The following is a 27,223-nucleotide window of genomic DNA, read 5'->3' on the forward strand; positions in this document are numbered from 1 at the left end:
GCTTCTATTAGTGAGATGAGCTGGGCTGGGAGCGGGTGGGGGGCCCGCGGGGATGCACACGCCACCGCTGCTGCTCCTGATGACGACCTGGAAGAGGAGGAGCAAAAGTGCAGTTATATCCTCGCCGGCAGAGCTGGGTCGTCTGTTGTCGTGGTCTAGGGGTCTCATGTAGATGGGGCGCTGTCAACACCATGGTGGTAAAATCCGAGCAGCAAGGGGTGGTCTATATCATTTTCCCAGCCTGGGGACACTGGTTTTAGCTCCAGGTGTCATTTGGGCTCGTTGTACTAAGGGGTGTTAAGTCTGAAAAATGTCCCAGTGTCTCTCGCACTCCCCTCATTTGCATGTGGGTCCATGATGTCACCCTCCTCCAGGCGCCATTTTCAGGGAAGCAGTGGCAGCACACTCGATGGAGGGAAAAAGAGACACAGAGGTGAGACAGGGTGGGGGCTGAGGCAGAATGGGGGCCAACAATTTAACATTTAACAACTAACATCAATTAACAACCAGAACAGGGCAAAGCTTAACATGAAAAACTAAAACTTATGAACTTGTTCATAACAGTTAGAGCGTGTAGAAAATGCTCCTCCCATATTTCGGCTGTTGTTCCTGGCTCCGGCCAATTTTTTTTTTAAGCCTCTGGACTTCTTTTACAGAATCTCTGGACTTCCCTGGCTTTTTTTTCAAGCTTCTCTCAACTCCAGGGTGATCTGGATTTTTGCCAGTTTTTAATCCTGCTTCTTAGGGCAAACTCCATGGCTCGAGGGCCAGCTAATTTTCCCTGCCTATTATTTTGGGCAGATTCCCTAGCTCAAAGGCTAGCACCCCTGCTTTTTGCAGGACTGGCTTTTGTCGAAATCACGTCAGCTGGTCACCAGTTGTTGCTTTGGATCCTCACACGGGGCACCATTTGTTGCTTTGCGTCCGAGCCCCCCAGAGAGAGACGATGGGCACACCGTGACTCTTTCGATCAAAAACGTCTTTATTCTTCCAAAAGTTCCTTTTGTCACTTCCTAAATGTATCTTTTTAAGCTCCTCTGATTGGCCCAAAGTCTGGCTGTCCAGCCCCCTTTTGACCAATTTTGGCTTCTTGCAGCCAGGCAGGGACCATCAGACCAACCCCCTAACTTTTCTCGACTTTTCTCCTGGTGGGCTGTGTCCCACCAGTGTGCTTTTCCATATTTGGTACAGTAAAAGCCAGCTTATACTGTGACACATCTTAACAAGTCGCTCACAGTACAAACAAAAACAAATCACAAAGAAATGACATGTTTTCAATTCCTTGGGATGCATTTTTGCATCCCACAGCAGGATACGCTTGTGGATGACACAGAGTGTGGAACCTCCCTGAGTGTCCAGCAGGTCCATGGGATTGTTCCCTGCCTGCTGGGCAGCAACCCAGCCCATCAGGAAGGCTGGGCCAGAGTTAGGAACTCTTCCCATTGTTCTCATTCCCACCCTGAAACTTGATTTACTTCCCATGGATTCTGCTCCCAAAAGGGCAGAAACTCTGTCCATCCTTGGAGCAGGGCACAGCAATCTGTGGAAATGCCCGTGTGTCCCTCAGGCTCTGATTCCCTGGGAAATGCACTGCACCCTGCCCTCAATTCCCCTGCCTGGGCACTCCCTGCTCCTGCTGGGACACCCCTGTGCCCCAGAGCCACGGCTGCAGCCCCTGCTCCACATTTCCACACTTTTCCCTCTCTTCTGCTGCCCACATCCAGAACCCAAACATTCTTTCTGGGAGGTTCCAGAGGGCTGCAGGTTTTGTTCAAGGAGGAGGGTCCCGCTCAGGCTGTTGAGCAGATCCTGGTGGGATTTGCAGGATTTTTGGGGCTCTCTCAGTGCCTTGGGGACAGGCACCAAATGATCAATTGCTGCATTTCCGGACTGGTTCCCTCGCAGCTGCCCCTGCAGGGGGGTTTCCAGCCAGCCCTGCTCTGAAAACCATCAAAGGCCCTGCAGAGCCACTGCTTGGGCTCAGCCTGGCTTTTGTGCTTCTTGCAGGGCTGAGCAAACCACAGGCAGGCCTTTTTCCCCCACAGAATTCTCACCTTTGCAGCAGCTCGAAAGCTGCGAGAATCAAAGCCAAGGGGGCGGGGGGAGCCTCAGGTCCTGGCTGCCACCTGGGGCTGGCCAGAGCAGGGCTGGCCAATGCCCATCCCTGGGCACTGGGGCTGGGCCATGGCTGGGCCCACCCTTGGATGGCCACTGGCTTCAAGGAGGAGCAGTTTGGGAGCTCCTTCCTGCCTGGGGCTCCATTCCCAAGCTGCTCTTGCCGGCTCAGATCCTGCAGGGGATGAGCCAGAATGGAGAAGTCTGGAACCCCCCAGAGCCACCATCCCCAGGACAGGACCCCCTTGGGCAGGATGTGTCCCCCTGGGACAGGAACCCCCAGGACTGGACCCCTGGATGTGCCCCCAGGACAGAACCCACCCCCGTGTGACTCTCAGCACAAACGGCCTCTTCCTTCTGCTGCAGGAGAGAGAAAGGGAAAGTGTTGGGGGGCACAGCCGGACACCCCCATCCCCCACAGCCCCATACTGCTCCCTGCAGATCCCCCACCCTCTTTTATCCAACCCTGGTGTCCCCCCAGCCCATTCCCTGCTCAGGTGCTCCCCAGGATTTCTGAGCCAGGACCTGGGTGTGAGCAGGCAAGGGACAAAAGAGGGGAAAATAAGGAAAATAGAGAAATAAAGAGTGGAGAAAGTGAAGGATGTGGGAGAGCACAGTAGCAGACTTACCCAGGACCCCCACGTGATGCCTGCCAAGGAAACAAGCACCCCAGAGAGGCAGTGCAGGGCCCTGGGCCACCCCAAAATTTGAGGCACCCAGAGAAGGAGCTGTGACCCACGGGCCTGCCCAGCCACTGCCCATCCCTGGCACCCCCATTCCCCTGAGATTGCAATCAAGGCACCCATTCCTTATGTCCCCCATTCCTGGAGACCCCCATGCCAGCACTGCCATTCAGCAGGATCTCCATTTCCAGGGACCTCATCCCGGCAGTTCCAGCCCCTGAGACCCACCATCCCTTGGGGACCAGGATTCCCCCAGGACCTCCAATCCCCTAGTACCCCCATCCCTGGGATCCATCCCATGATCAAAACCCCTGGAGGCCCTGTTTTTCTGGAACCCTAATCCCTGAGTCTCAATCCACCCAACCCTTTGGACCCCCATTTCCATGGGACCCCATCCCTGGCACCCCAATGCCCTGGATGCCCATCCTTGGCAATCAGCACAGCCTCAGCCTCCAAATTCTGGCAACGTCCTCACCATGTCCCACCATCAAACTCATTTCCCACAAGATCCCCACCCTGCCCCCATCCTGTCCTCACCCTGCCCCCACCAAGGGCCACCAACACATGGGAACGAGACCTGAGCTCGCTTCCTGTCCCTTGATCCGAAGAGCCGCCAGCCAGGGGACAGGTGGCCCCAGCAGCGAGTGACAGCCAGTGCCCATGGCCGGGGACAGCGGGATGGCCGGGAAGGTGGCGCTGCTCCTGTGGGGTGAGTGCCCCGGGCACGGGCCTGACGCCCCGGGGATGGGCCCCGGTGAGGCAGAGAGCAGTGGGGAGGGGACACAGGGGGGCTGCGGGGTCCCCTGATGTCCCCAAGGCCAGCAGAGCCAGTGGGACAGAGCCAATGATCCCTCAGAGTGACCAGGGTTTTGGGGTGGCCCTGGAGTCAGGAACAGTGGAATTGGGATTTGGGAGAGGGATGTAGAGAAAGGGATGGGGGACAGCAGACAGGGTTTTAGCTCTGCCGAGCAAGGTATCTGTGGGGACAGGGACAGGAGGGGAATCACCATGGGGATGTGGCCATGGGGCTGGAAGGGGTGATGTGTGCCAGCACAGGGTGGCCATGTTGTCTCTGTCCCCAAGGTGTCCGTCACACCTGAATGTGTGAAACAGAGCTGTCCTCTGGGACCCTCTCCGTACCTCATACAGACTGTCCCTGAGCACTTTCCTAGAAGAAAGGTCTCCCCACAGGGACATTTTGGGAACAGCGTCCCACCCTGCCAATGGGTGCTGCACTCCCCATGGGTCCATTCTCACCCATCGCTGCCCCTTCTCCCTTCCAGCCCAGACCCTCGGCCTCGCTGGTGAGTCCTCGGGGGATGCCATGTCCCAGCCCTGTGGTGGCCCTGGCAGGCTGGTGTCCCCTGACATCCACAGGTGCCCAGGGCCCCCAGCTCCTGGTGGAACCCCGCTGGATGCCGGCGGTGCTGTGGGACCGGGTGACACTGACCTGCCAGGGCCTGGGGACCGCTGGTGCCACCTGGTACAAGGACAGGTGGCGCTGGGGGCAGGAGGGACATGACCAGCTCGCTGTCACCAAGAATGGCACCTACCAGTGTCAGAGACCCAGCAGTTGCCTCAGCCCCCCTGTGACGGTGTCAAATGGTGATGGGGGATCTGAAATGCTCAGGGTGACTCCCTGATAGGTCTGGTTGGGCTCCACTGTGGGTGGCATCACAGCCCTCCTGTGGCAAGAGTCTGTCCCCTGTACACAGGGACATCCCAGTGCATCCCAGTGTGGGACCCCTGTGGTGACATCTTTTCAGGACCCCCAGGGTTCAGGGTGACCCCACTTTGTCCCCTTCTGTCCTTGCAGTGGCTGTGAATGTAAGCAGGACCATCCTGTACCTGCTCCTGCTCCTGGCTGTCATTGGTGTCTGTTGCTGGTGGCACCGCCAGGAGGTGGAGTGCTAGTTGGACAAGGTTCTACAGGACATGGGGGGAAGCCCCACAGACTGGGGAGCCATTGGGCATCACCCAAAGCTGCTGACCTGGGGGAAGCTGAGCCCCCAGTGACCTTTGCTTGGGGTGCTCATGCATTTGGGGGCAATTTGGAGGCTCCTGGGGTGTCCCAGGAAGGGCCTTAAGGAATACTGAGGTGTCAGTGAGAGATCCTGGGGGCTTTAGGGAGGTGTTGAAGAGTGATGCAGGGATGTTGAGAGATCTTCAGGGATCCTGGAGGAGTTTGGAGGGTTCCATTCCATTTGGAGGGTTCCGCACTCCATTCTTGGGACTCTTGGGGGCTTGAGGGGTGCTCAGGGCCCTGTGAAGATTCAGGGGTCCCGTGGTGGTTCAGGAGTTCTTGGGGGCATTGGAGTACCTGGGTGGCTCAGGTGTTCTGGCGCTCCTCAGGGCTGGTTTAGGATGGAGTAGAAATTGGTGTCTGGTGGGGGCTCAGGGGTCCAATGGGCATTTAAAGGTCCCATGTGGGGTTGGGGGCCCAGGGGACCCCATGATCACCCCCTCCCCTTTTTCTTGCAGCTGCCCTGAAATCCCAGGACAGGTGAGATGGGGGCTCCAGGCATTACTCTCCTTTCCCCCATCCCCAGACACCCCTCTACACACCCTTATCGCTGCAGGGCACCCCCAGAACCCCCAGCTCCCCTGGAGGAGGGGGAGCTGCTGGACACCGAGCAGGCAGGGGGTGAGTATGGGGGATGGGTGGGGACATGGACATGGCACCCATGGGTGTCACCTCAAGTCAGGTCCCCAGAACCAATGTCTCCTACAGAGCCCCCCCCTCACTGTCTCCCCCAAGACCCCCCAGGTGATGCACATGGAGCTGCCAGGACCCCACAGGTGACTGCAGGACACCAGTGACATCTATGAGAGTGTACTGTGACACTGGGGACACTGGGAGTCCCCATCCCACGGCTCCCATGTTTGCCCATTCTGCCCAGGGTGATGATCAAGAGTCAGGGGAGCTGCACAGGGCACCCAGTGCTCCCCTTTCCCCTTCCAGCACTCCCAGTACACTCACAGCTCCCCATCTCTCCTCCCAGTGCCAGGGGAACACAGGACTCATTGCCCTCTTATTGGCACCAAAATGCAGATTTTTGGTTAAACGGCAGAGAGGGTGTTTTTTGTTCAGCTCTGTCGGGCTTTAGGAATGGGATTCTCCAATTTTGGGCTGCCACTAAAAAACAGGGGCTGCTGCCCCTCCCCCTGCCAGTGCAGGCAACAAAAGGCAAAGGTCTCAAAGGGCTGAGAGAAGAACAATTTCCTGCAAACAGCAACGAGAGAACAAAACCAACAGCAACAGCAACAACTCTCCAAAGTGTCACAAATATAGTGATTTCCATGGAAAGCCCCCAACAATGAACAAACCCTGGACACTTCCCCCAGCACGATTTCTCCAACAGAGAAACCTGGCAGGGCCCTGGATCATCATTGCCCTGATGGCCAAAGTGAACTTCAGGAGGCTCTGGAATCTCGTGTCACCTTTCCCAAGCCCCTCCTCCGCCGTGTTCCCCACACGATGATGTCAGAAAGGCCCTGGGGGGTGCTCTGGAGCCTCCCCCTTTTCCAGGGCAGTCAGGATCAGGCTATGGCAGTTGAATTCCCTCTGTCTCCACAGCTGCTCTGACAAAGCCCAGCGATGCCCTTTGGGCTCCCTGAAATCCCCTCTCCTCAGAGAATCAGTGCCAAGGATTCCTGGGGCCTTGGGGCAAGTCCCAAGGGGCTGCTTTGGCCATTCCAGTGTTTTAAATGTTCAAAAATTAGGGAAAATTTCCTCCCAATGCCCACAAAACCTTTCCCCTTCAGGCTAGGAACACTGCTCCCCCACTTGGCTCATCCAGGTGCAGAATTCCCCCCAGTCCCAGAACTTCTCCCTCATGGAAGAATCAAAGAATTGGGAATTTGGGTCAGCTGGGAAAGAGCCAAATCCCAGCCAGGATTTCAGCAGGATTCACCAGTCACAGGCAGGTGCTGACAGCTCCTCACACCCCTTGGACTTCCAGAGCTGGCAGCAAAACTTCCCTGCAGCTCAGAAATCCCCGGAATTTATCAGTACAGTAATTTCCCAACCATAAGGCGCACCGGACTGTAAGGTGCACCCTCGGGGAGTCCGCAAAATTCGCAACTTTGTAGATCAGATAAGGCACACTGGACTATAGGGCGCACTTTTTTTTTGCAGCGAGGCTCCGCCCCACCTCAACCCAGCAGCCATTGGCCCCCGGACCCGCCTGTATACGGCGGGGCCAGGGCATGGCCACCACCCCTCTGTGCCGCCTCCACGGGGCCAGGCTGTGGCCGCCGCCCCTCTGTGCCACCTCCATGGGGCCAGGCTGTGGCCGCCGCCCCTCTGTGCCGCCTCCACGGGGCCGGGGCGTGCCTCAGGAGGGGTGGCTCCGCCTCCACGGGGCCGGGGGGGTGCCTCTGGAGGGGTGGCTCCGCCTCCACCTGGCAGCCATGGCCCTGCCTGCTCCCCCCATGGCTCGCAGCTCTCACTTCCAGGTTGGCAAATTTTTTGGACTTTGTCTATCAGATAAGGTGCACCGGACTATAAGGCGCACTTCTGGGTTCCGGGGAAAATTTTAGTCAAAACGGTGCGCCTTATAGTCGTGAAATTACTGTAATTGGACTTTGCCAACCCAGAGCAAAGTGCAGTAACAGCAGGAGGATCCAGAGGAATCCCTGAAAACCAACACACACGCTCGGATGTGAGAGATTTCCACCCAAAAACAGCCACAAAGTTTTGAGGGGGATGATGAGTTTTCACACAGCAGGAATATCAGCAATATTCCCATGGCAAGGTGTTTCCTGGGTCAAAGTTACAATTTTGGTTGTCAAAAAGCAGCAGCTGGAGAACACAAGATCCAGGATCTCCCCCAAATTCCAGCAAGGGCCGTGGGGCCATCTTCCCCCAGTCACACCCTCACCAAAGGACCCTGCACTCCTCAGGACACCCCAAACCTCACCACACCCTCAGCAAGGGACCCTCAACCCCCTCAAGACCACCAAATTCCCAGCAAAGGCTGGGGTCCCAACCCCCTCATGAAACCCTCATGAAACCCCCCAAACCCCACCAAGGGCTCCTCTCCCTAATCTAAATAAATTCATGTAACTGTTAAAGTACCCCTTCATTCTGATGCCAAGAGAGGCTGACCTGGAACAGACACTAGACAGAGTCAAAGGAATAAAATAGGAATTTACTAAAAGGATTCCAAAGATTTGCCTTGGGTGCTACAAGAGCCCAGCTGAGGCTACAGCCAAGCTGGACTCAGAGTTATGAGTTTTCACACTTTTATAAGTTTTGGTCCATTCACATATTGGGGTTAATTGTCCAATTCCAGCTCCAGGTTCTGCAGTCCCATCCCCCCAGACTGCTCTCCCCAGTTTGCTGTTGTTTGCACTTTTTGTATAAATTATACTTTTTGGGCCAGAAGCTGCAGTGGTGTCCTTGGTTCTGGGCTGGAAAAGGATTGTTTTGTCTGACTGAACGGTGAGGAGAACTTACTGACACTTTGTATGAAGTTCAGAGTTACACACTAAGGCAGGGCAGAATCTGGAAAATATGAAAGCTAAAACTTAAGGCATCAATTCCAGTCTCGGGAACGTGCTGGGGGTGTCCCTCCATGATCACGTTCCACCAGACACTGCTCCCCCGGCTTGACAGACATCGTGATAATCACGAGATTTCCTGAACCCCTCCCCAAATCCCTCCCCACTTTGCACCCAGTGAGTTACTGTCACTCAGAATTTTTTTGAGTTTTGTCATTTATGTTTTCCGTGGAGTAAGATTGCACCTTCTGTTCACTATTCTGAACTACAGTGTGTGTTTTGGGGGGCTTGCTTTGATTTGATACAATTCCATCCATATTATAAGTATATATTATATTATTGACTTTTTGCAAATATTAAAATGAATGCTATTGCTATATGTATAATGTTGGAAAACTTTGCTGAATGACTATAGTTTCTTTTAGTACTGCTATTAACAAAACTTAGAAATAGCGTGATAACTATCTTTTCCTTGGACTATAACATGATAATGTAAAAAGTTTTTGTTCATGTAACTAACTGGTAATGGTAAAAAAAAAAAGATTATGAGGAAATTCTTCACATTCTTGGATTATCCTATCTGGATGAAGACAGGGGTGATGAACACCAGAACTCCAGGGAAAGGATTTATTGATCTCCCTTACCAGAGAGTGGACGGACAAGAAGGACCCACAAGGAAAAAAAAAAAAGTAAAAAATGTTGATTTACAGGTTTAAAGGTTGATTTACTAACACTCAATATGAAGTTTAGAGTTTTATACTAAACCAGTAGAGGATTAGAAAAATATACAGCTAAAATCTGCAGGGCTCCCATTAATCGGCCACTTACCACAACCTGTGCACCCTCCTGTGCCAGGTACGTGATGGTGGCAGAGGTGAAGTTGAACTAGCCGGCTTTGAGAGGCCGTAGAACCACGGTGTGGGGCACGTTGCTCATTCTGGGAGCCAGACATTAAGGAAAACACTTGTATTTCATCACAGGAAGGCAAGTGAGGAGATGGGAAAGAGCAGCCTGGAGCCAGGTGCAAAAGTCAGTGCTGCTGACAAATCTGAGTGCTCGTGGTCACAGCCAGCCAGACTCACCTGAGGTTTGTGAAAAACACGTTTCACTGTCCTGGTAAAATTTAAAAGATTTAATAAAAAGACAATACGAGACACACATAAAGCAAAGGGTTAAAATGGCCGGGTGCTTGGCAAGCTGCCACGAGCACAAGTGCTTCGGGAAGGACCCTTTAAATACATTTCACAATGCATCAACCTGTTGCATATTCATAGTCCTTCTTTGCATGGTCAAACATTTCTGGGAACTGTTTAGCGTGGCCACTCCTTGGGTCCCCTTTTTAGAGCATGAGTGTTTCATGGCTTGTGGTTTTAATCCTCGTCTTACCATCTTTTAATTTGGGTGGTGGTCCTGGCCTTTTGCAGCCGGGGAGTGTTGATAATTGTCGTGTCAGCTGCAGAGCCCCATCACAGTTCATGGGCTGTTAACTCAACTAGGCAGGTAGTTTGAGCAGACTATCTCTACAAAACTTATGTCTAACTTTTGCTATTAGAAGAAAAGAACCTATATTCATACAAAAAGGCTATTTTAACATTATACATATAGCATTTATCCCAATAGTTGCGATAAGCCAATAATATATCATGCACTTATTACAACACCCCCCGTCTTTCTTTTTGTACGTCATTTGGCTTGAGCAATATTCCTTGTTTTCTAGCCTTCATTATTTTCTCATTTTGTTTATAAATCATTTTCGCTTCCTTCAAGGGGTCTTTTTTTATTACTTTGTACTTTTAACACCAGGATCTTTTGTGCTGTTCCAGATGTAGCCAATTTGGGGTGCATAGGCATTGTTACAACTTGCATGCCTTGAACTATGCTGGTGATTAGCCGGATAAAACAGGGGATTAAACAAAGAGGAAAGATCAAGCTAGCTGTAGCACATAAAAGGAAGAAGCCTAGCTTCTTCCACCCTTCTATTCCCAATACATTATCTCACCAGCTATTGCTTAGCATTGATTTCCATTTCTGTACTGGTACATGAGCTATTTTCCTGATATCATTGACTATATCCAGTACAGCCTCCCCGTTATCACCTATCCTCAAACAACAATCTGATATATTACATTTTCCACACACACCTCCTTCTTCAGCTAACAAATAATCTAAAGCCAGTCTGTTTTGATACACTGCAGCCTTGTTTGGCTTTGTTGATTTGCTAGTAATTCCATTGCTTGACCAGTTTTGTTTGTTATTATTTCTACTACTGCCTGGAGCCTTATAATGTGATTTAACATGTAAATTGGGGTTCGGTATCCCCAGCTCCCATCTTGTGCTCAGGTGGCTGGTCCATATGTTCCAATGATGCATTCAGGGGGCCATTCTTCATCCCCCCATTTTTGGAACCCTCCAATCAATTCCCTTTTGTTTATCTTTAAGTCCTCATAAACTGGTATTCCCAACTTCTCTCCCTTTGGTCCTGGTAAAAGAAAAAATCCTGGTTGTATGATTCCCAGGGTACAACTCCCTTTCCACTGAGAAGGGAGTTCAGGATATGCTCTTTTTCCACATATCCAAAATAAGCCATCAGGTGCTTTCCAATAATTATTTTTCTGTTCATTTATATTTTCCCAGAATTTGGATATTTCTGGGATTCCATAGTAAGGATTCTTGCCAGTATCATTACATTGAAAAAGTCTAATTCCGTTATCATATTTACAATTTTCCCTTTTTGTTTTTCCTTGGGTCCAATAATGAGTTGGTTCCTCTGGGATCCACCAGGTCAATGTTCCATTACTTACTTTATATCGCTTACAAGGAGTATTTCCTACTTCCTTATGAAAGTTTTTCTCAGTGCGCCAGAGACATTCTTCCCCTATCACTGTTGAACTTAAAATCCACCCTTCTGGTCACCTTCCCCCCTTAATATTTGTCTGGTTCCACTGAAGGAGTTCAATTGGGCCTAAGCTACTGCCTTTCCATGGCCATTCTTCTGACATCAGAGCCCCCACACAGACTCAGCAGTTGGTTACATTAAGCTCCTTGCTTATTCTTTCTCCTAGTTCTACAAATTGGTTCTTTCCCAGTCTCGAGATACCTATCTCTTTTTCAAGTTTCTTTTCAAGTTTTGTATACAAATTTTGAAGTGAAATTGGCAGAATTTTAGGTTGTGGTGCTATTTTCCTTTTTATATTTACTAATTGTTCTTTTGCCAAATCTTGGGCCTTACTGTCAATGATATATGTGAAACAAATCTATTTTTCTCCTTTTGGACATTCCAATTTGTTATTGCTTCTTCTGAGGTTGTCTGCAATCCAATATTTTTTACCATTTTGTTCACAGGTATTTAATTTGGATGGGTCATAACAGTGGCTGTTGACATGGGTATGTGTAATAAGGAAAGAACCTCGGTGTCTTTCCATGTACAGCTTCCGGTAGCATCTGTAACATGGCCTTGCTGACCTCTTTACAGGGAAAAGGCAGAAACTGAGTGACAGAAAAAGGAATAATAGATGTCCGGTATGGCTTATACCTCCACCTCCCATGCCTATGGGGTTGCAGCCCACAGCAGGTGTTGTGATCTCCTCGGTGGCAGATACAGAGGCCAATCCGGTCTTGCTCTCTATTTCCTTGTCACTTGCTGTTTTTGACACTCCTTAGCTGTAGATTCCTACTGTTTCCTCAGCTCAGATACTCCCCAGTCAACAGGCATTAGTAACTCTCATCCACGAAATAAAGTTATTATTTCAGTGGTTTTTAGATTTTTTTCTAGATAGGAACAAGATTTGGTATTCAGAACTTTCTATAATGAGACTGTTAATTGTATGTATTACAACATCAGTTTTTCTACAATTTCGACCTTTACACTTAATCCAGTGAATATGTCCATTATTTAGAATGAGTCAGACAGGATATACTGTGTGGCATTGATGGAAGTTGTTATTTGGGTCCTCCCAATTCGTTACCAACTGGTCCTCGCTTAAGAGTCAATTTGGTGTCACCAGGTTCAGATGTTATAGTTTACTCCTTAGGTTTCTTTACAGGTTCTTTGATTTTGCTGGCGTGAATCCACCCGCGTTCTCTGGTCCGGATAGCAGCTTCAGTTGTCAGTAGTACCTGAAAAGGGCCTTCCCACTGTGGGGTTAAAGATAACCTTCTCGACCCCATTTTCTGCTGCATCTTTAGCTTCTTGATCTGCTAAGTTATCTCTCCTTATTTTTGAAGTCATTCCCTTCTGATGTCCCTTGAGATGTACCACAGCTATTTCCTCAGGCAATTTTAATGCTTCTAAAACTTCCAAAATGAGGCTCTCATGTATTAATTTCTTTTCTTTTGAATTGTGTAAACCCCCTTTCTTCTCAGATTTTTCCGAAAGTGTGTACTACCCCAAAAGCATATCTTGAGTCCGTATATATGGTCCCTTTTTTATGTTTTAAATATTCCAATGCTCCTTTTAGAGCATATAATTCACAGGTTTGAGCTGACCAATTGGAAGGTAGTCCTCCACACTCGACAGCCCGCAGACTGTCTCCATTTATCAAAGCATATTCTGACACCGCCCCCCGCAAGCATCTGGAGGAACCACCAACACACACTCCCTCCCCCTTCAAGAGGGCTCGCCCCACCAGATCCTCTCAAATCCCCGCCCAGCACCGGACAACTTTCCAACAATCATGTGTCAAATTACCCCCCTGGTTCTCCACACAGAAACCGAGCTGGGCCCAAACCTCCAGCTATCTCCAATGTTAAATCGTCACCGTCCACCGAAATTGCTTCACATTCCAACACTCCAGACTCTGTCAACTACTCCCCAGCCCTCCGGTTCAACACACCCCAGACTGCATGGGGTGCACACACAACCAGCCCACCTCCAAAAGCAAGCCCACGGCTCTCCTCCACCAGAACAGCAGCGGCCGCCACAGCCCGGATACACACCGGCCAGCCATGGCCCACCGGATCCAACACCCTCGACAAACAGGCAACTGGTCTCCCCACTCCTCCCCACTCCCGAGTTAGAACTCCACGAGCTACCCGATTCCCCACACTCACACATAAACTAAAGGGTTTTTCCAATGAGGGTAAGCCCAAAGCCGGCACTGAGGCTAATTTCAACCCCAGTTCCCCCAATCTACCATCATCCTCTCCGGTCCATGTCACATTATCTCCCTCTCCTTTTTTTTCTATACAAAAACTTTACTGCCTGTGTGTACCCTTCAATCCATATTCTACAATAGCCCAATAATCCAAGTAGCTTTTTAATTTTCCTTTTTGAAGAGAGAGGAGGAAGAGACAAAATTCCTGCAATCCTTTCGGGGTTTAGCTTTCTGCTACCCTTGCTTATTAAATGCCCAAGATACTTTACTTCTGATTCCACAAATTGTAGTTTTCCCTCTGATACTCTAAATCCCTTTTCCCCGAGAAAATTCAAAAGTTTTATGGTAGCCTCCCTAACTTTAACTTCAGTTTCACGAGATAATAAAAGATCATCTACATATTGGATAATTTGTATTCCAGGAGGAGCAGGGGAAAGTTTGTAATATTGTTTCTAAAGCTTGTCCAAATACGTTTGGAGATTCTGTAAAACCCTGTGGTAATTTTGTCCACCTTAGTTGCTGCCTTCTCCCAGTTTTTGGATCTTCCCATTCAAAGGCAAAAATATCCCAGCTTTCTTCTGCTAATGGGCCTGCCCAGAAAGCATCTTTGAGGTCCACCACACTAAACCACTGATGCTGGGGTGGGACTTTACTCAGAAGAGTATAAGGGTTGGGTACCACAGGATAACGAGTCCGAGTTCTCTTGTTAACCTCTCGTAAGTCTTGTACTAATCTGTATTTCCCATCAGGCTTTTTTACTGGCAGAATAGGGGTATTATGAGGAGACATACAAGGTTCCAATGTCCCATCCTTTATTAGTCCCTCTATCACCGGCTTTAAGCCTTCTCACCCTTCTAAGGACATAGGGTACTGACATACAGGTATGGGACATTCTTCTCTCTCAGTTGTAACCCTTATGGGGTCAATATCCTGCCCCCCTCCCATTTCCTTCCCCAGTCCACAATTTTTTATATATTTTATTCTCATCCTCTTGGTTAAGTTTTAAAATCTTAGCTTTCATTCTCCCTTCTTCTGGTATCACCCCTATTCCTAGCTTTACCTGTAAATCCCTCCCTAGAATGTTGCTGCCTGCCCCAGGAACCAATAAAACATCTCCCAGCCAAATTTTAGTTTCCCCTTCAATTATTACATCTTTAATGATGGGCACTGTGAACTCTTTCCCTTTTGCCCCTGTTACTTTTGCAGTGTCTTTACTTATATTGCAGCCTTTTGGGGTTTTTAATATTCGGGTTCTTTCTGCCCCTGTGTCAACCACAAATTCTAATTCCTCCCCCTGGGGACCCACTTTTAAAGTTATCACAGGCTCTAGATGGTATTTGTTCCCCAGAAAATAGAGCCTATGACTTCCCTATTCTTCTTCTGAGCCCATCTCTCGGAAGATTTTCAGGTTCCTTTTTTGGTGGGGACACTCTTTCTTGAAGTGCCCCTCCTTCCCACAGTAAAAGCAGGCATTAGAGCACTCCTGAGATGTTGCTTGTACTGGGGTTCTGTTTTTTCCTTTAAGACCTGATCGTTTAGAAGTGATGTTTGGGGGCTTCAGACTTTTCTGGAAATTACTTTCTCTCATAGTGGCTACCATAACTTTTGCTTCTATTTTGGCTTTTTCTTCATCTCTCCAGACATAAACATTTTGAGCTTCCCTTAATAATTCATTTAATGATCTATCGTGCCAGTCTTCTATTTTCTCCAGCTTTTTTCTAATATCTGACCAGGCATGAGTGACAAAATTAACTCTTAATAGAGCCTGTCCTGATATTGTATCAGGATCTATTCCAGAATATTGTTTCATATTTTTCCGAAGACGTTCCAAGCATTCTGTTGGTGTTTCATCTTTTCCTTACTGTGCTCCAAAAGCCTTTTGGACATTTTGCCCCCGGGGTGCTGCCTCCTTTATTCCTTTGACTATCAAATTACAATAATCATCCATTTGTTGTCCCCCTGACTCTTCATTTTGATTCCAATTAGGAATTGGAATTGGCATTTTCTGATTCCCCGGTGGTCCCTGCTGGTTTTCCCTTTCCCAAATCTTTATTCCAACATTTCTAATCATCTGTTTCTCCTCTGGGGAAAATATTATTGTCATTATTGATTGCATCTCTTCCCAAGTAAAAATATTTGGGCCTAAAAATTGGTCTAATTGTTCAGCTGTATCTATGGGATCTTCTACTAATCCTTTAATTTCCTTTTTGAATTCTCTAACTTCTGAAGAAGTTAAAGGGGAGTTAACAAAACCTGTTCCCCCTCCTCCCATAGGAACTTCTCGTAATGGGAATAAATGAATCTTTTCTCCCCAATCTCCTTGTTTACTGTCCCTTAAATCCCTCTTTTCTAGTTTCAGGGAAGTGTCAAAGGAAGTCTGCCGTTAAACGGAACTTCTTGTGTTTTGGTATGGCGCTTCCCCTTTGAGAGAAGAGGCGTCTTGGGCAGCCGAGGCAATCGTTGCTAAGGGAGCAGTGACTGGGGCAGGCGAGCCAGAGTCCTCCGAGGATGGGGAGGGGGTGTGGGGGGAAACTGCTACCGGAACCGCCGAGGGGGCAGAGCCTGCCGGCGGAAACCAGAGCGGGGCACGGGCGGCCGCGTGGTTTGGAGCGGCGGGGTCCAGAGCGGACAGAGCAGCCGGGCCGGGGACGGCCGGGAACGGGGCAGCGGCTGTGGGACAGGCAGGAGGGAGTGGAGCCGCTGGCCCTGCTAGCGTGGTGGCTGGGGCGGCTGTGGGACAGGCAGGAGGAGCAGCCGGCGCTGACGGGAGACCCAGCGTGGCTGTGGCTGCTGGGGGACCCTGTGGGGCCGGTGCTGCCGGGGGACCCAGCGCTGCCGGTGGTGCCGGGGACCGAGCGGGGCCGGGGCGAACGGAAATTGCAGGGCTGGAGCACGGGGGTACCCCGGGGCTGGGGCGAGCGGCGCAGCCCCGAACGGTGCGGGAGCAAGCGGGAAAGGAGGGGGCAACGTATCTAGAAGGTCTCCGTTTCTTTCTTTCTTTTTTTTTTTTTTTTTTCTTTTTCCAGATATTTTATGAACTTCTACTCCCAGTGGCTCTTTTTTCCTTATCCAGCATGCAGCATATTTTCCTTCTTCCGGATGAACCGGTTCTTTGCATTTACGAATTTATTTAAAGCCTGGCAAATCAAAGCTTCAAAAGAGCCGTATCTGGGCTAGTGAACATGGTCAGAGCTTATTTCTGGTTTTGTCCATTCTATATAAAACTGGATCATCTTTACTTTTTCCTTTTTTCTTGTTGTCCTAGTTTGGAGGACAGGTGTCTGCTAAGAAATGCAGGAGCCTCTCTTTGAAGTGGAGAATGTAAACCCCCTCCCTCCAAATTATTATAAATTTAAAATCAAGTGGCTCTCAGGCAAAGATATAGGAATTAGGAATAACAGTTTTTTACTAGAGAAATCAAAATAGAAATGCAGTACTACAAAGAAACAAACCCCAAACCCTGACAAAGTCAGAGTACAACCTGACACCCCGTCAGGCAGGGTGTTGGCAGCAGTCCCATTAAATGGTGGCTGTAGTCATTTTGTACTGACAGATGTGATTCAGTTGAAGCAGTGCTCCTGTAGAAGATGCAGTTTCCTTCCAGAGGTCCAGTGGTGATGTGGAGAAATCCAGCTTCCCTCTGGAGTCCAGTGGAGAAAGGGCTACCTTAGTGTCGCAAAACCTGTGTTTTATCTTGGTAAGAAATGTTGGGCTCTTCCCCCTGGCTGGAGCAACTCCCAGTGGGATGCAGTAATTTTATCAGTCACACAGTGAGACTCAATGGCCATTGGCAGAAAATTACTTGCTGGAGAAAGGATGAGTTGTGAAAAGATAAAGAACAATGCCCCACCTGGTTTCAATGGATGTCTCATTAGCAGAATATCTCCCACGGAGATAAGGCTCACTGCCCCCACCCTCAACAGATGGTGATAGAATAGATACCTTTTTTCACATCCTGTATTGTAACCCAAGACACTTGTAGAAGAGTCAGCATCCCAATTTGCTAACATAACTCCCAGAGGGCTATCTTCAGGTATCTCTGCTGGCACCCTTTTACCCCCTTTTTCTCCTGAGCCTAATTTACTATTTTTTGTCCCATTTTTCAGAATCTTATCTATTCACCCTCTGGCCTTTTTCCCGCTTCCCCAACACTGGAACATTACTCCTCTCTCCCCACACAACAGTGTTAGTTCACCTCACTTAAAATAAAATTAAGATCAACAATCTATACTACATTCACTTTCATTCATTCACACTCACTCGTTTTTATTTCTTTATTTCCTTTTTCTCACTCTCCTCCCCCACTCACAAGACGACACAAACACAAAAATAAGGTACCTCTTACTTTTTTAAAGTCAGTTGTTAGTATTTACCCATGGGTATAAAACCTCTAAAGCCCAAGTTTTTTAGGGTCCTCAATGCGGCAGCTTTTTAAAGTCCAGATGCTCTTGGATTTCCACTTAACCTGGCAGCTTTCTAAAGCCCAAGTTTTTTTGGGGTCCTCAATTTGGCAGCTTTTTGAAGCCCAGATACTCTTGGATTTCCCTTCAACTTGGCAGCTTTTTTGTGGGGCCCTCACTCCCTGCTTCCCAGTGGATTGTACCAGGAAACCCTCAGCCCCCTCCGAGGGGTCCTCAATCCCTCACCCGGGACCCAGTCCCAATTACCCCGGGGGGAAATTCTTTCACTCTTTCTTCTCTTCGTTTCCTCGCTGACTGAGTGCCTCGCAACTGGTCAGAACTGCAGCACTTGGAAACTCTGCACTCGCTCCGCAGGTCTGGGGTAACCAGCCCGCATCTCAGACACACACCACTCGTCCCACCCCCCGTATCCGCCCCCCTGAACAATTACTTAAAATCCTTTTTCTTGTCCAGGCCTTTGTGCACTTAGAGCTGTGGGGCTACTGCGCCGTCTTAGGGAGCCTTTTCTCCTTTTTCCTTTTGCTTTACTGTCTCCTTTTCCTTCAGGTTGTCTGACCTGCAAACCCCCAATCCGCACCATGGGAGGCGGAGCGAGGCCGCCGAGATCAGGTGGGGCGTGCACCCACTCTGGGACCCCTGGGGTCTTGGAGGTGAGGTGTTTATCCCGGCAAGAGCCCCCAGTTGTGAAAAACACGTTTCACTGTCCTGGTAAAATTTTAAAGGTTTAATAAAAAGACAATAGGAGACACACAAAAAGCAAAGGGTTAAAATGGCCGGGTGCTTGGCAAGCTACCAAGACCACAGGGTTGCTTCGGGAAAGCCCCTTTAAATACACTTCACAATACATCAACCTGCTGCGTATTCATAGTCCGTCTTACATAGTAAAATATTTCTGGGAACTGTTTAACATGGCCACTCCTTGGGTCCACTATTTTAGAGCGTGCATGTTATGTAGTTTGTAGTTTTAATCCTCTTCTTATCATCTTTTAATTTGGGTGGTGGTCCTGACCTTTTGCAGCCGGGGAGTGTTGATAATTGTCCTGTCAGCTGCAGGGCTCCCCACACCCTCTGAGCCCCCCCACCCGTGGGAACTCCATGTCCCACCCTGTGCCACCCAACCTTGTCTCCAACCTGTCCCCACCCTGCCCACAGACAGTTCCCAGAAGAAGAGGAGCCACCCTGCCCCCACCAAGGGACACCTACACAATAGGATGAGATGTGAACTCACTTCCTTCCCCTTTTCCCTAAGAGCCACCAGCCAGGGGACAGGTGGCCCCAGCAGCGAGTGACAGCCAGTGCCCATGGCCAGGGACAGCGGGATGGCCGGGAAGGTGGCACTGCTCCTGTGGGGTGAGTGCCCCGGGCATGGGCCTGATGCCCCAGGGATGGGCCCTGGTGAGGCAGAGAGCGGTGGGGAGGGGGCACAGGGGGACTGCGGGGTCCCCTGAGGTCCCCAAGGCCAGCAGAGCCAGGGCATGAGGTGACTGGGGTCGTGGGGTGGCCCTGGGGACAGGAGAGAGGGGACAGGAATGTGGGGACAATAATTGTGTGGGATTTGGGGAGGCATCATGGGGCTGATGGAGGTGATCTGTGCCAGCACAGGATGGCCATGGCATCCCCAATTCAGGGGTTTCCACAGTGCCCTCATGCCCTGCTGGAGCATGGGGTGCTTTCAGTGTCCCTTTGCCCGAAGGATCTGTGCCACACAAGGACAGTTTGGGGACAGACACCACACCTGGTCCCCCAGGTGCTGCTGTCCCCACAGTGCCACCCCCACCCAGCCCTGTCCCTTCTCCCTTCCAGCCCAGACCCTCGGCCTCGCTGGTGAGTCCTCGGGGGATGCCATGTCCCCGCCCCACTGTCCCCAGCCCCATGGTGACCCTGACAGGCTGGTGTCCCCTGTCACCCGCAGGTGCCCAGACCCCTCAGCTCCTGGTGGAGCCCCCCTGGACGCCGGCGGTGCTGTGGGACCGGGTGACACTGACCTGCCAGGGCTCGGGGACCACCGGTGCCACCTCCTGGTACAAGGGCGGGCGGCTCTGGTGGCAGAAGGGACCTGATCACTTCGTTGTCACCGAGAGTGGCACCTACAGGTGTGACAGAGCCTGGCACTGGGCTCAGCCCACCCGTGAGGGTGTTAAATGGTGAGGGGGGATGTTTGCCCTTGCGCCCTCAGGGTCCCCAACAGATCTGGGTGGGCTCCATCCCTGGATCACATCCCTGTGTGACCAGAGCCTGTCCCCTGCACAAGTGGACATCCCAGAGCATCCCAGTGCACTGAGAGCCCCTGTTGCAATGGGGGTCCCCTGGTGCCTCCCAAGGTATTTGGGACCCCGCAGACTCCCCACATGTGACAGGTCCTTCCTGTCCCACAGAGCGTCTTGTGCTGCAGCTGCCAGCACGGGCACTGCTGGAGGGGGACACGGTGACACTGCGCTGCCGGGGCTGGCAGGATGGCACGGTCACTGGAGTACGATTTTACCACGGGGACAAGGATCTGGGGGGGGCCCTCTGTGGCACCGAGCTGTCCCTGTCCCCCCTGCAACTGCACCACAGTGGCCGCTACCGCTGTGGGGGCTGGGTGAACTCTGGGCCATCACCGTGGTGGGAGATGTCAGCGCCAGTGACAGTGACAGTGACAGTACATGGTGAGTGTGGGAATGGGGACGGGAAACCCCAACACCTTCCCAGCTTTCCTCCACCAGTGCCTCGGTCCCTCATCCCTCCTTTCATCCCTCCCTGGGTCACCCAGACCTTCCCATGTCCATCTCAGTTCCCTCCATCTTTGTCCTGATCACTCTCCAGTTCCCCCCATCCCTGCCCAGAATCCTGTGCCACTTCTGAGTTCCCAGCTCCATCCTCTGCACTCACTTGCCTACTTGGTTTGCTTCCACCACTCCATTCTTCCCACCAGTCCCTCCCTGGGTTCCCTCTGTCCCATCTCGTGTCCCTCATTCCTGCCTGCCACAACTCTATCTCTCCCACGGACCACTTCACATTCAATGGGATCCCCTCCTAACCCCTTGTACTCCCCTCCTACCACTCCCCACCTCTCCCACGCCTCCCAGAACCGCCATCCCACACACGTTCACCTGCAGGGGCTCAGCTCTTAGGGGTGTCCCTGTCGGTGCAGCCCCCGAGGAGACTGGTGGCACTGGAGGACTCAGACCCCACCGGGGTACATCCGTGTCCCACAGAAATATTTCTCGTGTCCCCCTGCCTCTGCCCTGTGTCCTCTCATCTCTGCATCCCCTCACCCCTCCATGTGGTGACCCTGTGCATGACATTGCCCCATCAAACCTATCCCGCCTATCCCCTCCGCTGTGTGCCAGCCCCTCCCCCCAGCCTCAGCCCTGTCTGTGTCCCCACAGTGCCCGTGGCCAATGCCACCATCACCCCCGGTCCCCCGGCACTCCAGGTGTGCCCAGGTGACCCCGTGACCCTGCGCTGCTCGGTGCAGGTGGGCTCAGCCCCTGTCACCTTCACCTGGCTGCACAACGGGCACCAGGTGGCCCGGGGTCCCCTCCTGGAGCTTGGGGCCGTCCATGTGGGACATTCGGGCACCTACCAGTGCGTGGCCACCAACCAGCTGGGACAGGACGGGCACCGCGTGTTCCGGGCACTCAGCCCAGAGCTGGCCCTGGAGGTGACACCACAGGGAACCACTGGACACCGCTGGATCACAGGTGGGGTCACACGGGGTTCCCATGTGGGTCTGAGATCCCCGGATCACAGATGACCCAGGGTCACCCCCGCTCTGTCCCTGGCAGTGACACCAATGGAACAGGGCACAGGAGGGGAACTCATGAGGTCTCTGGGATTGCAGAACCTCTGGGGTGACCCCTGGGACCCCAGTGTGTCCCCCTCTATTTCCTGCAGTGCTTGCAGGCGTCTTTGGCTCCCTGTTGGTCCTGGTCCTGCTCATTGTGGCCATTTGCTGTGGGCACCACAAGGGTGGGTGACAATGGGGGACAGGGATCCTGGAGAGTGGTGGGAAGGTCCCCAGAGAAGGGGGGGGTGGCACCCACAGTCCTGACTCGGGAGGGGCTGAGCCCCCAGTGACCTTGGCTCAGGGCCCTGGGGTGTCTGGGGAGGTGCTGAAGGGTCATGCAGGGATGTTTGGGGTTCTCTCAGGGCTTTTTGGGGAATTCAGGGGGTGCCCCTCCCTGCCAGGCTTGGGGTTCTGGGGGCTCAGGGTGTTGGGGAAGTGGGGTGGTTCAGGGTTTCTGGGGGGCATCAGGGACACTGGGGGGATCTGGAGGGAATTGAGGCTCTGGTGGTGGTTCAGGATTGCTGAGGGTGGATGGGGAATCAAAGTCACCCCTCCAGTTTTCCTTTGCAGCTGCCAGGAAACACCAGGAAAGGTGAGTGCAGGCTCTGACCCTGATTTGGGTTTTCCCCAAACCCCCAGGACCTCCCATCCCCTCCCACACACCCCCTTATTCCCACAGGGCACCCCCACTGGAGGATCCTCAGGCCACCTACATGGAGCTGCGGGGGCCACATGGGCAAACTTGGGAACCTAGTGACATCTGTGACAATCTACAGCAAAAGTTGTGACACTCTGGCAAGGGGGAGGCACTGGGTGACACGGGGGGCTCCCTCCATGGCTCCTGTGCTTGCCCAACCTTCCAAGGGAGGTGGTCATGGGTCAGGAGGAGGCTACACAGGGAACCCTGTGCTCCCCATTTCCTCTCCCATTACTCCCAGGAGTTCCCCAGTACCTTTGCCCCCTGCCATGTGAAAAAAAAGGTTCACTTTCCTGGTAATTTGTAAAAGGTTTAATAAAAGAAAGACAAATAGGAGACCAAGACAATAAAGCAATAGATTCTTATGGCAAGGTGCTTAAAGTTCAGGCAAGAGCACAAACTAACTCAGTAAAAACTTAGCTAAATGCATCTACAGTAATTTCACGACTATAAGGCGCACTGGACTATAAGGTGCACCCCTGGGGATTTGGCAAAATTCGCAACTTTGTAGATCAGATAAGGTGCACCGGACTATAAGACGCACTTTTTTTTTGCAGCGAGCCTCCGCCCCCAGTATCCCCCGCGTGGTTTCCAGCTGAGACCCCACCTCAACCTGGCAGCCATTGGCCCCCAGGCCTGCCTGTACCCAGCAGGGGTGGTGCCGCGGGCACCCAGGCCTGCCTGTACCCGGCGGGGCCAGGGCATGCCCGCCGCCCCTCTGTGCCGCCCCTCCAAGGCCGGGCTATGGCCGCCGCCCCTCCGTGCCACCTCTCCGGGGCCGGGGTGTGCTTGTAGAGGGACCGTCCCGCCTCCACAGGGCGGGGGCGTGCCTCTGGAGGGGCGGCTCCACCTGCACGGGGTCAGGGTGTGCCCGCCGCCACTCCGCCCTGCCTCCACCTGGCAGCCATGGCCCTGTTGGCTCCCCCTGCGGCTCGCAGCTCTCACTTCTGGGTAGGCAAATTTCTGAACTTTGTCCATCAGATAAGGCGCACCAGACTGTAAGGCGCACTTCCGGCTTTGGGGGAAAATTTTAGTCAAAAGGGTGCGCATTATAGTCGTGAAATTACTGTACATGTTGAATATTCATAGACCTTCATGCATTATTCAAAATCAGGCCCTCCCCCCACAACCTGTAAAACAGCATTTTTGTGGCTCCATAAATTCCTTCCCTGGAGTTCCGGAGTTCGTAACCTCTATCTTCATCTGGATAGGATAATCCATGACTGTGAAGAATTTCCTGATTATCTTTTTACCATTCTGAGTTAGTTACATGAACAAAAGCTTTTAACACCATGTTGTAGTCAAAGGAAAATATATTTATCACATTACTATTTCTACATTTTGTTAATAACAGAACTAAAATAAACTATATTCATACAGCAAAATTTTCCAACATTAAACACATAACATTCAGTTTAATTTTTTTGAAAACCTATAATATAATAGGTACTAATAATATGCAGGGACTCCCCAAGCCCCATCCGAGTGCTCCAAGTGCCCTCAGTGACTTCCCCATTCTCTGGCCGCAGTGCTCGCAGCACACCCAGGGGTTCCCCATCCCCCTCCCACCGCCCCTGTCCCGTCCCGCTGTCAAAGGGGGACTCGGCGAGGATTCTTTGTGATCGATTGCTCAGATGAAAATGAAGCACAAATGCGGCAATATCAGATCTGAGAACTGTTTATTGATAAAGGAGGGCAAGTGTTCTCACCAAAGGGGGACAGAAGAGAGAGCAGAGAGCGGAAAAAGTGAGACCGAGAGAGAAACAGAAGAAAGGGACAGTGTTACCGCAAGAGCCCGGGCGCTCTGTCGGCAGCAGCTGGGCAGGGGTAGTGTGCGTGTTGCAATCCACGGCGAGCCCGCGGGGCTTTTGTGAGTGCCTGGGTGCAATTTCCGAGTGGTGGCACCTGCGTGTCTGTGGCACCGGTAAACGATGGCTGCGGGCTGGTGCTGCAGGACTGGTGGCTCTGGGCTGGTACTGCAGCACTGGTGGTATGGGCTGGTGCTGCAGGTTGGTGCTGCAGGGCTTGTGCAGCTCCTGGCTGTGAGCAACACAGGAAACACGGCAGAGGTGGGGGGTGGGTGGAGATTCCTTGCTAAGTTGCTTTTCTAAGATTCCAGACAGGGCTGTGTTTTGCCAGTCCTGTTCCTGTTTGGGTCATGAAAGCTGCATGGTGGTTTGGTAATTTCTCTTCTGACTGGGTCTCGTTTTCTTGGAGGCAATTGATGTCTGGTCAATTGAATAGATGACTACTCTGAATCTATTGATGATAAAACACATGCATGTCTTTTTTTTTAGTTAGTGAATCAATTACACTTTGTCATTGACATTCAATTCAGGAACATTATCTAAAAATCGCTTAAAATATTTTTGTACAAATATTGCATTACTCAGACTTCTTTAGGAGCTAATTCCCCTTTCTTTGCATTTTAAAAACAGCATGCATGATTCTTGCTAAGAACATGAAGGGAATAACAAAACAATATGTCTAGTGATAAAAGAAACTTACAGCAGTCAGGAATAATTCAGATATAACAATCCAAAACATTTCCAATAACAGACATAATTAGTAACACATGTGAAATTAGATGATTACCAAGCACTAAAACATTGTACCATCATCCCAGTGTCTGCAACAGCTGATAAGCCTCAAATCAGTGGAGAATTGGATAACCACCTCTGGAAAATGATTCCCAAGCTCACTTCAAAAATAGCTCCAGCTCACATTTTGATGGGGTCAAATTGCCAAGTCAAAGTGACTCGAGCATTGCTTTGATCCAGAAAACACTTGGGTCTGTTGGCAGTTTCCCATCCAGGTAGAGCCAGGCTGTGGTCAGAGCCCAGGCCCTAACTGGAAGAGAATTTTCTGATATATTTTATACAACAAGACTCTTAAGAGTAGAAGTAATCAGTGAAGGTGTTGAGGTGAAAGACTAGTCCAAATCATGCATAGCTGGTTCCCTCTTTAGTTTTCCTTAGGATAGAGATGTCTCAAAGGCAGCAAACTGCTGCAGTGTTCCTGTAAGAAATGACTTGGATTGCATCTGTGCTCTGTCCTCTCTCACAAGGACCACAAGATCATCAGTTTGGAGGAGGTTTTCAACAAAGCTCAGATATCGTTTCTTGGAACTCTGGAAATACTGACAAATCATGAGACAACAGAGAGGTAGCCTGGATAAAGGAGATGCAGATGCAACTAGAGAAGAAAAAGAAAAGATTCTGAAAATAACGTGTCTCATAGAGAATTACACCAAGAGATGTTCAAACATATGAAAAAGCTGGCTATAAATCCAACATTAATATCATTTGAATGATGCCTAGTACAAAATGGGTAAATTCATGCAATCAATAGTGTTGCAGCAGACCTTGCCTTTGAGATAGAAATGAATCAAGACGCAGACTCTTGTTTAACAACATGGAAAGGTCCCAGTTCATTCTTAATTACCACTTCAATAGAACAAAAAGCACACCTAAGGGAACTCCGTGAATCAGTATTAATACAGAACATAACGTGATCTAAATAAAACTGGAACAGAACCTTGTCTACACTTAGTGATACTGAAACTTAACAGAAATGAAATCAAACAGAATTAACACAGTAGAACTGAGCCTTAGTCAATCTTAACAGAATGCAAGTGGACATTACAATATTGGAGCTTAACAGGAATAGAAACCAACATCTTGTACAAGTTATAGATGTAACTTACTGTAATGCTGTTAATACAAAAAGGCACTAAAAAGTTCAAACAATCTGTGAACAGGATGATTTTAGTGGACGGATTAAAAAGGATGTGATAAGTATGTTGTGATTCTGTGTAATTTGGATTTGAGCATAGATCATGGTAATGGCAGTTATTAAGTATAGCTCTTATTAGGATTTTTCAAAGTTCAGCTTTAATCATTCTTAAATTACTAAAGAGATATACATAATCAAATGTTGATACATATGTTTTATGGCAAAATGGATTTTCAATCTGGGCTTAAATATTAATTGCTGTTTTATTGGCATTTAATTAAAAACATTTGTGAAGAAAGGTTCCCCCGAATTAAGGGGGCCGAAACATTATCTGCCTGTAAATATAGTTCGGTATATAAATTTCTACTTATTATAGTAAAAGCCAATACCAATATAACTGCGCCTCAGTGCACACAGACAGTTTTGAATTCCTCCAATAAAACAATAAAAAATCACCCCTTCCTCCCCCACCACCCCCGTTACTTTTTAATATTTTATTTTGCTTTGCTTTGTTCTGTTTTGTTTCTGACAGAAGGGATTTGAAGACCCACCCACCCGTGGGCTGTGGTACAGAGAGGTAGCTCAGAACTCGGGCAGCAGACGGCGGGGGGGCAGCTCCGGGCCCCGTGGGGAAAACGGGAGCGGACCCAAAACAGGGGGGAGAGAGGGGAATGCGGGAGAAGGAAAAAGAAACTTTTGCTGTATGGTATCTACATTTGTTGGGGTTGGATCAGTGCATTTGGAACGAGCAGGAGGCGGTGGAAGCCCTGCGGAGCCGCCACGGCACCGAACCCGAACCGAGCCCGGCACAGCCCTCCCGGGGCTGCTGCACCCCAAACACGCGCGGGGATAAAGAGGAGGGGAAAAGGCAGTAAAGAACAAACCCTACAACTGCACTGTAGGGGAGAAATCACGGGAAAACGAGCGCAGAACAAGGCTAAAAAGGCACAAAGCACCCGCACCCCCGGCCCAGCAGAGCCGCCGGCTCCGCCGAAAAGCCGCGCCCCGAGCCCAGGAGAGAAGGCGAGCGGAGCCCCCAGCTCCGGAAAGGAGCCGTGCCGCAGGAAATGCCGAGCGGCCCCAGCAGCTCCAGAGCCCGCACACTCCGCGCAAAGCCGCGGGCAGGCACAGCCGGGGCTTCGGGCGCTTCTGGAGCACAAGACTCACCCGGACGCTGCTGCGGCACCGCCGCGGCTCCCCAG

The 27,223-nt window shown here is 50.7% G+C and overlaps 1 protein-coding gene across 2 annotated transcripts in view; it reads left to right on the forward strand.

Annotated features, from left to right (window-relative positions):
- Positions 1 to 569: 569 nt before the first annotated feature.
- Positions 570 to 27,223, forward strand: part of LOC117008719 (Fc receptor-like A) — a 32,865-nt gene continuing 6,211 nt past the window's right edge. The window contains exons 1-3 of one of the 2 annotated variants that reach the window (XM_033082752.1): positions 17,298 to 18,467; positions 18,970 to 19,167; positions 20,193 to 20,465. In XM_033082752.1, coding sequence (XP_032938643.1) covers positions 19,119 to 19,167; positions 20,193 to 20,465 — 322 coding nt within the window. In that variant the 5' untranslated portion in view covers positions 17,298 to 18,467; positions 18,970 to 19,118. Of the gene's footprint in view, positions 3,508 to 17,297; positions 18,468 to 18,969; positions 19,168 to 20,192; positions 20,466 to 27,223 lie in introns of those variants that run through there. The other variant, XM_033082753.1, reaches the window with a different exon arrangement.

Source organism: Catharus ustulatus, chromosome 30, assembly GCF_009819885.2.
Source record: "Catharus ustulatus isolate bCatUst1 chromosome 30, bCatUst1.pri.v2, whole genome shotgun sequence".
Classification (NCBI taxonomy): domain Eukaryota; kingdom Metazoa; phylum Chordata; class Aves; order Passeriformes; family Turdidae; genus Catharus; species Catharus ustulatus.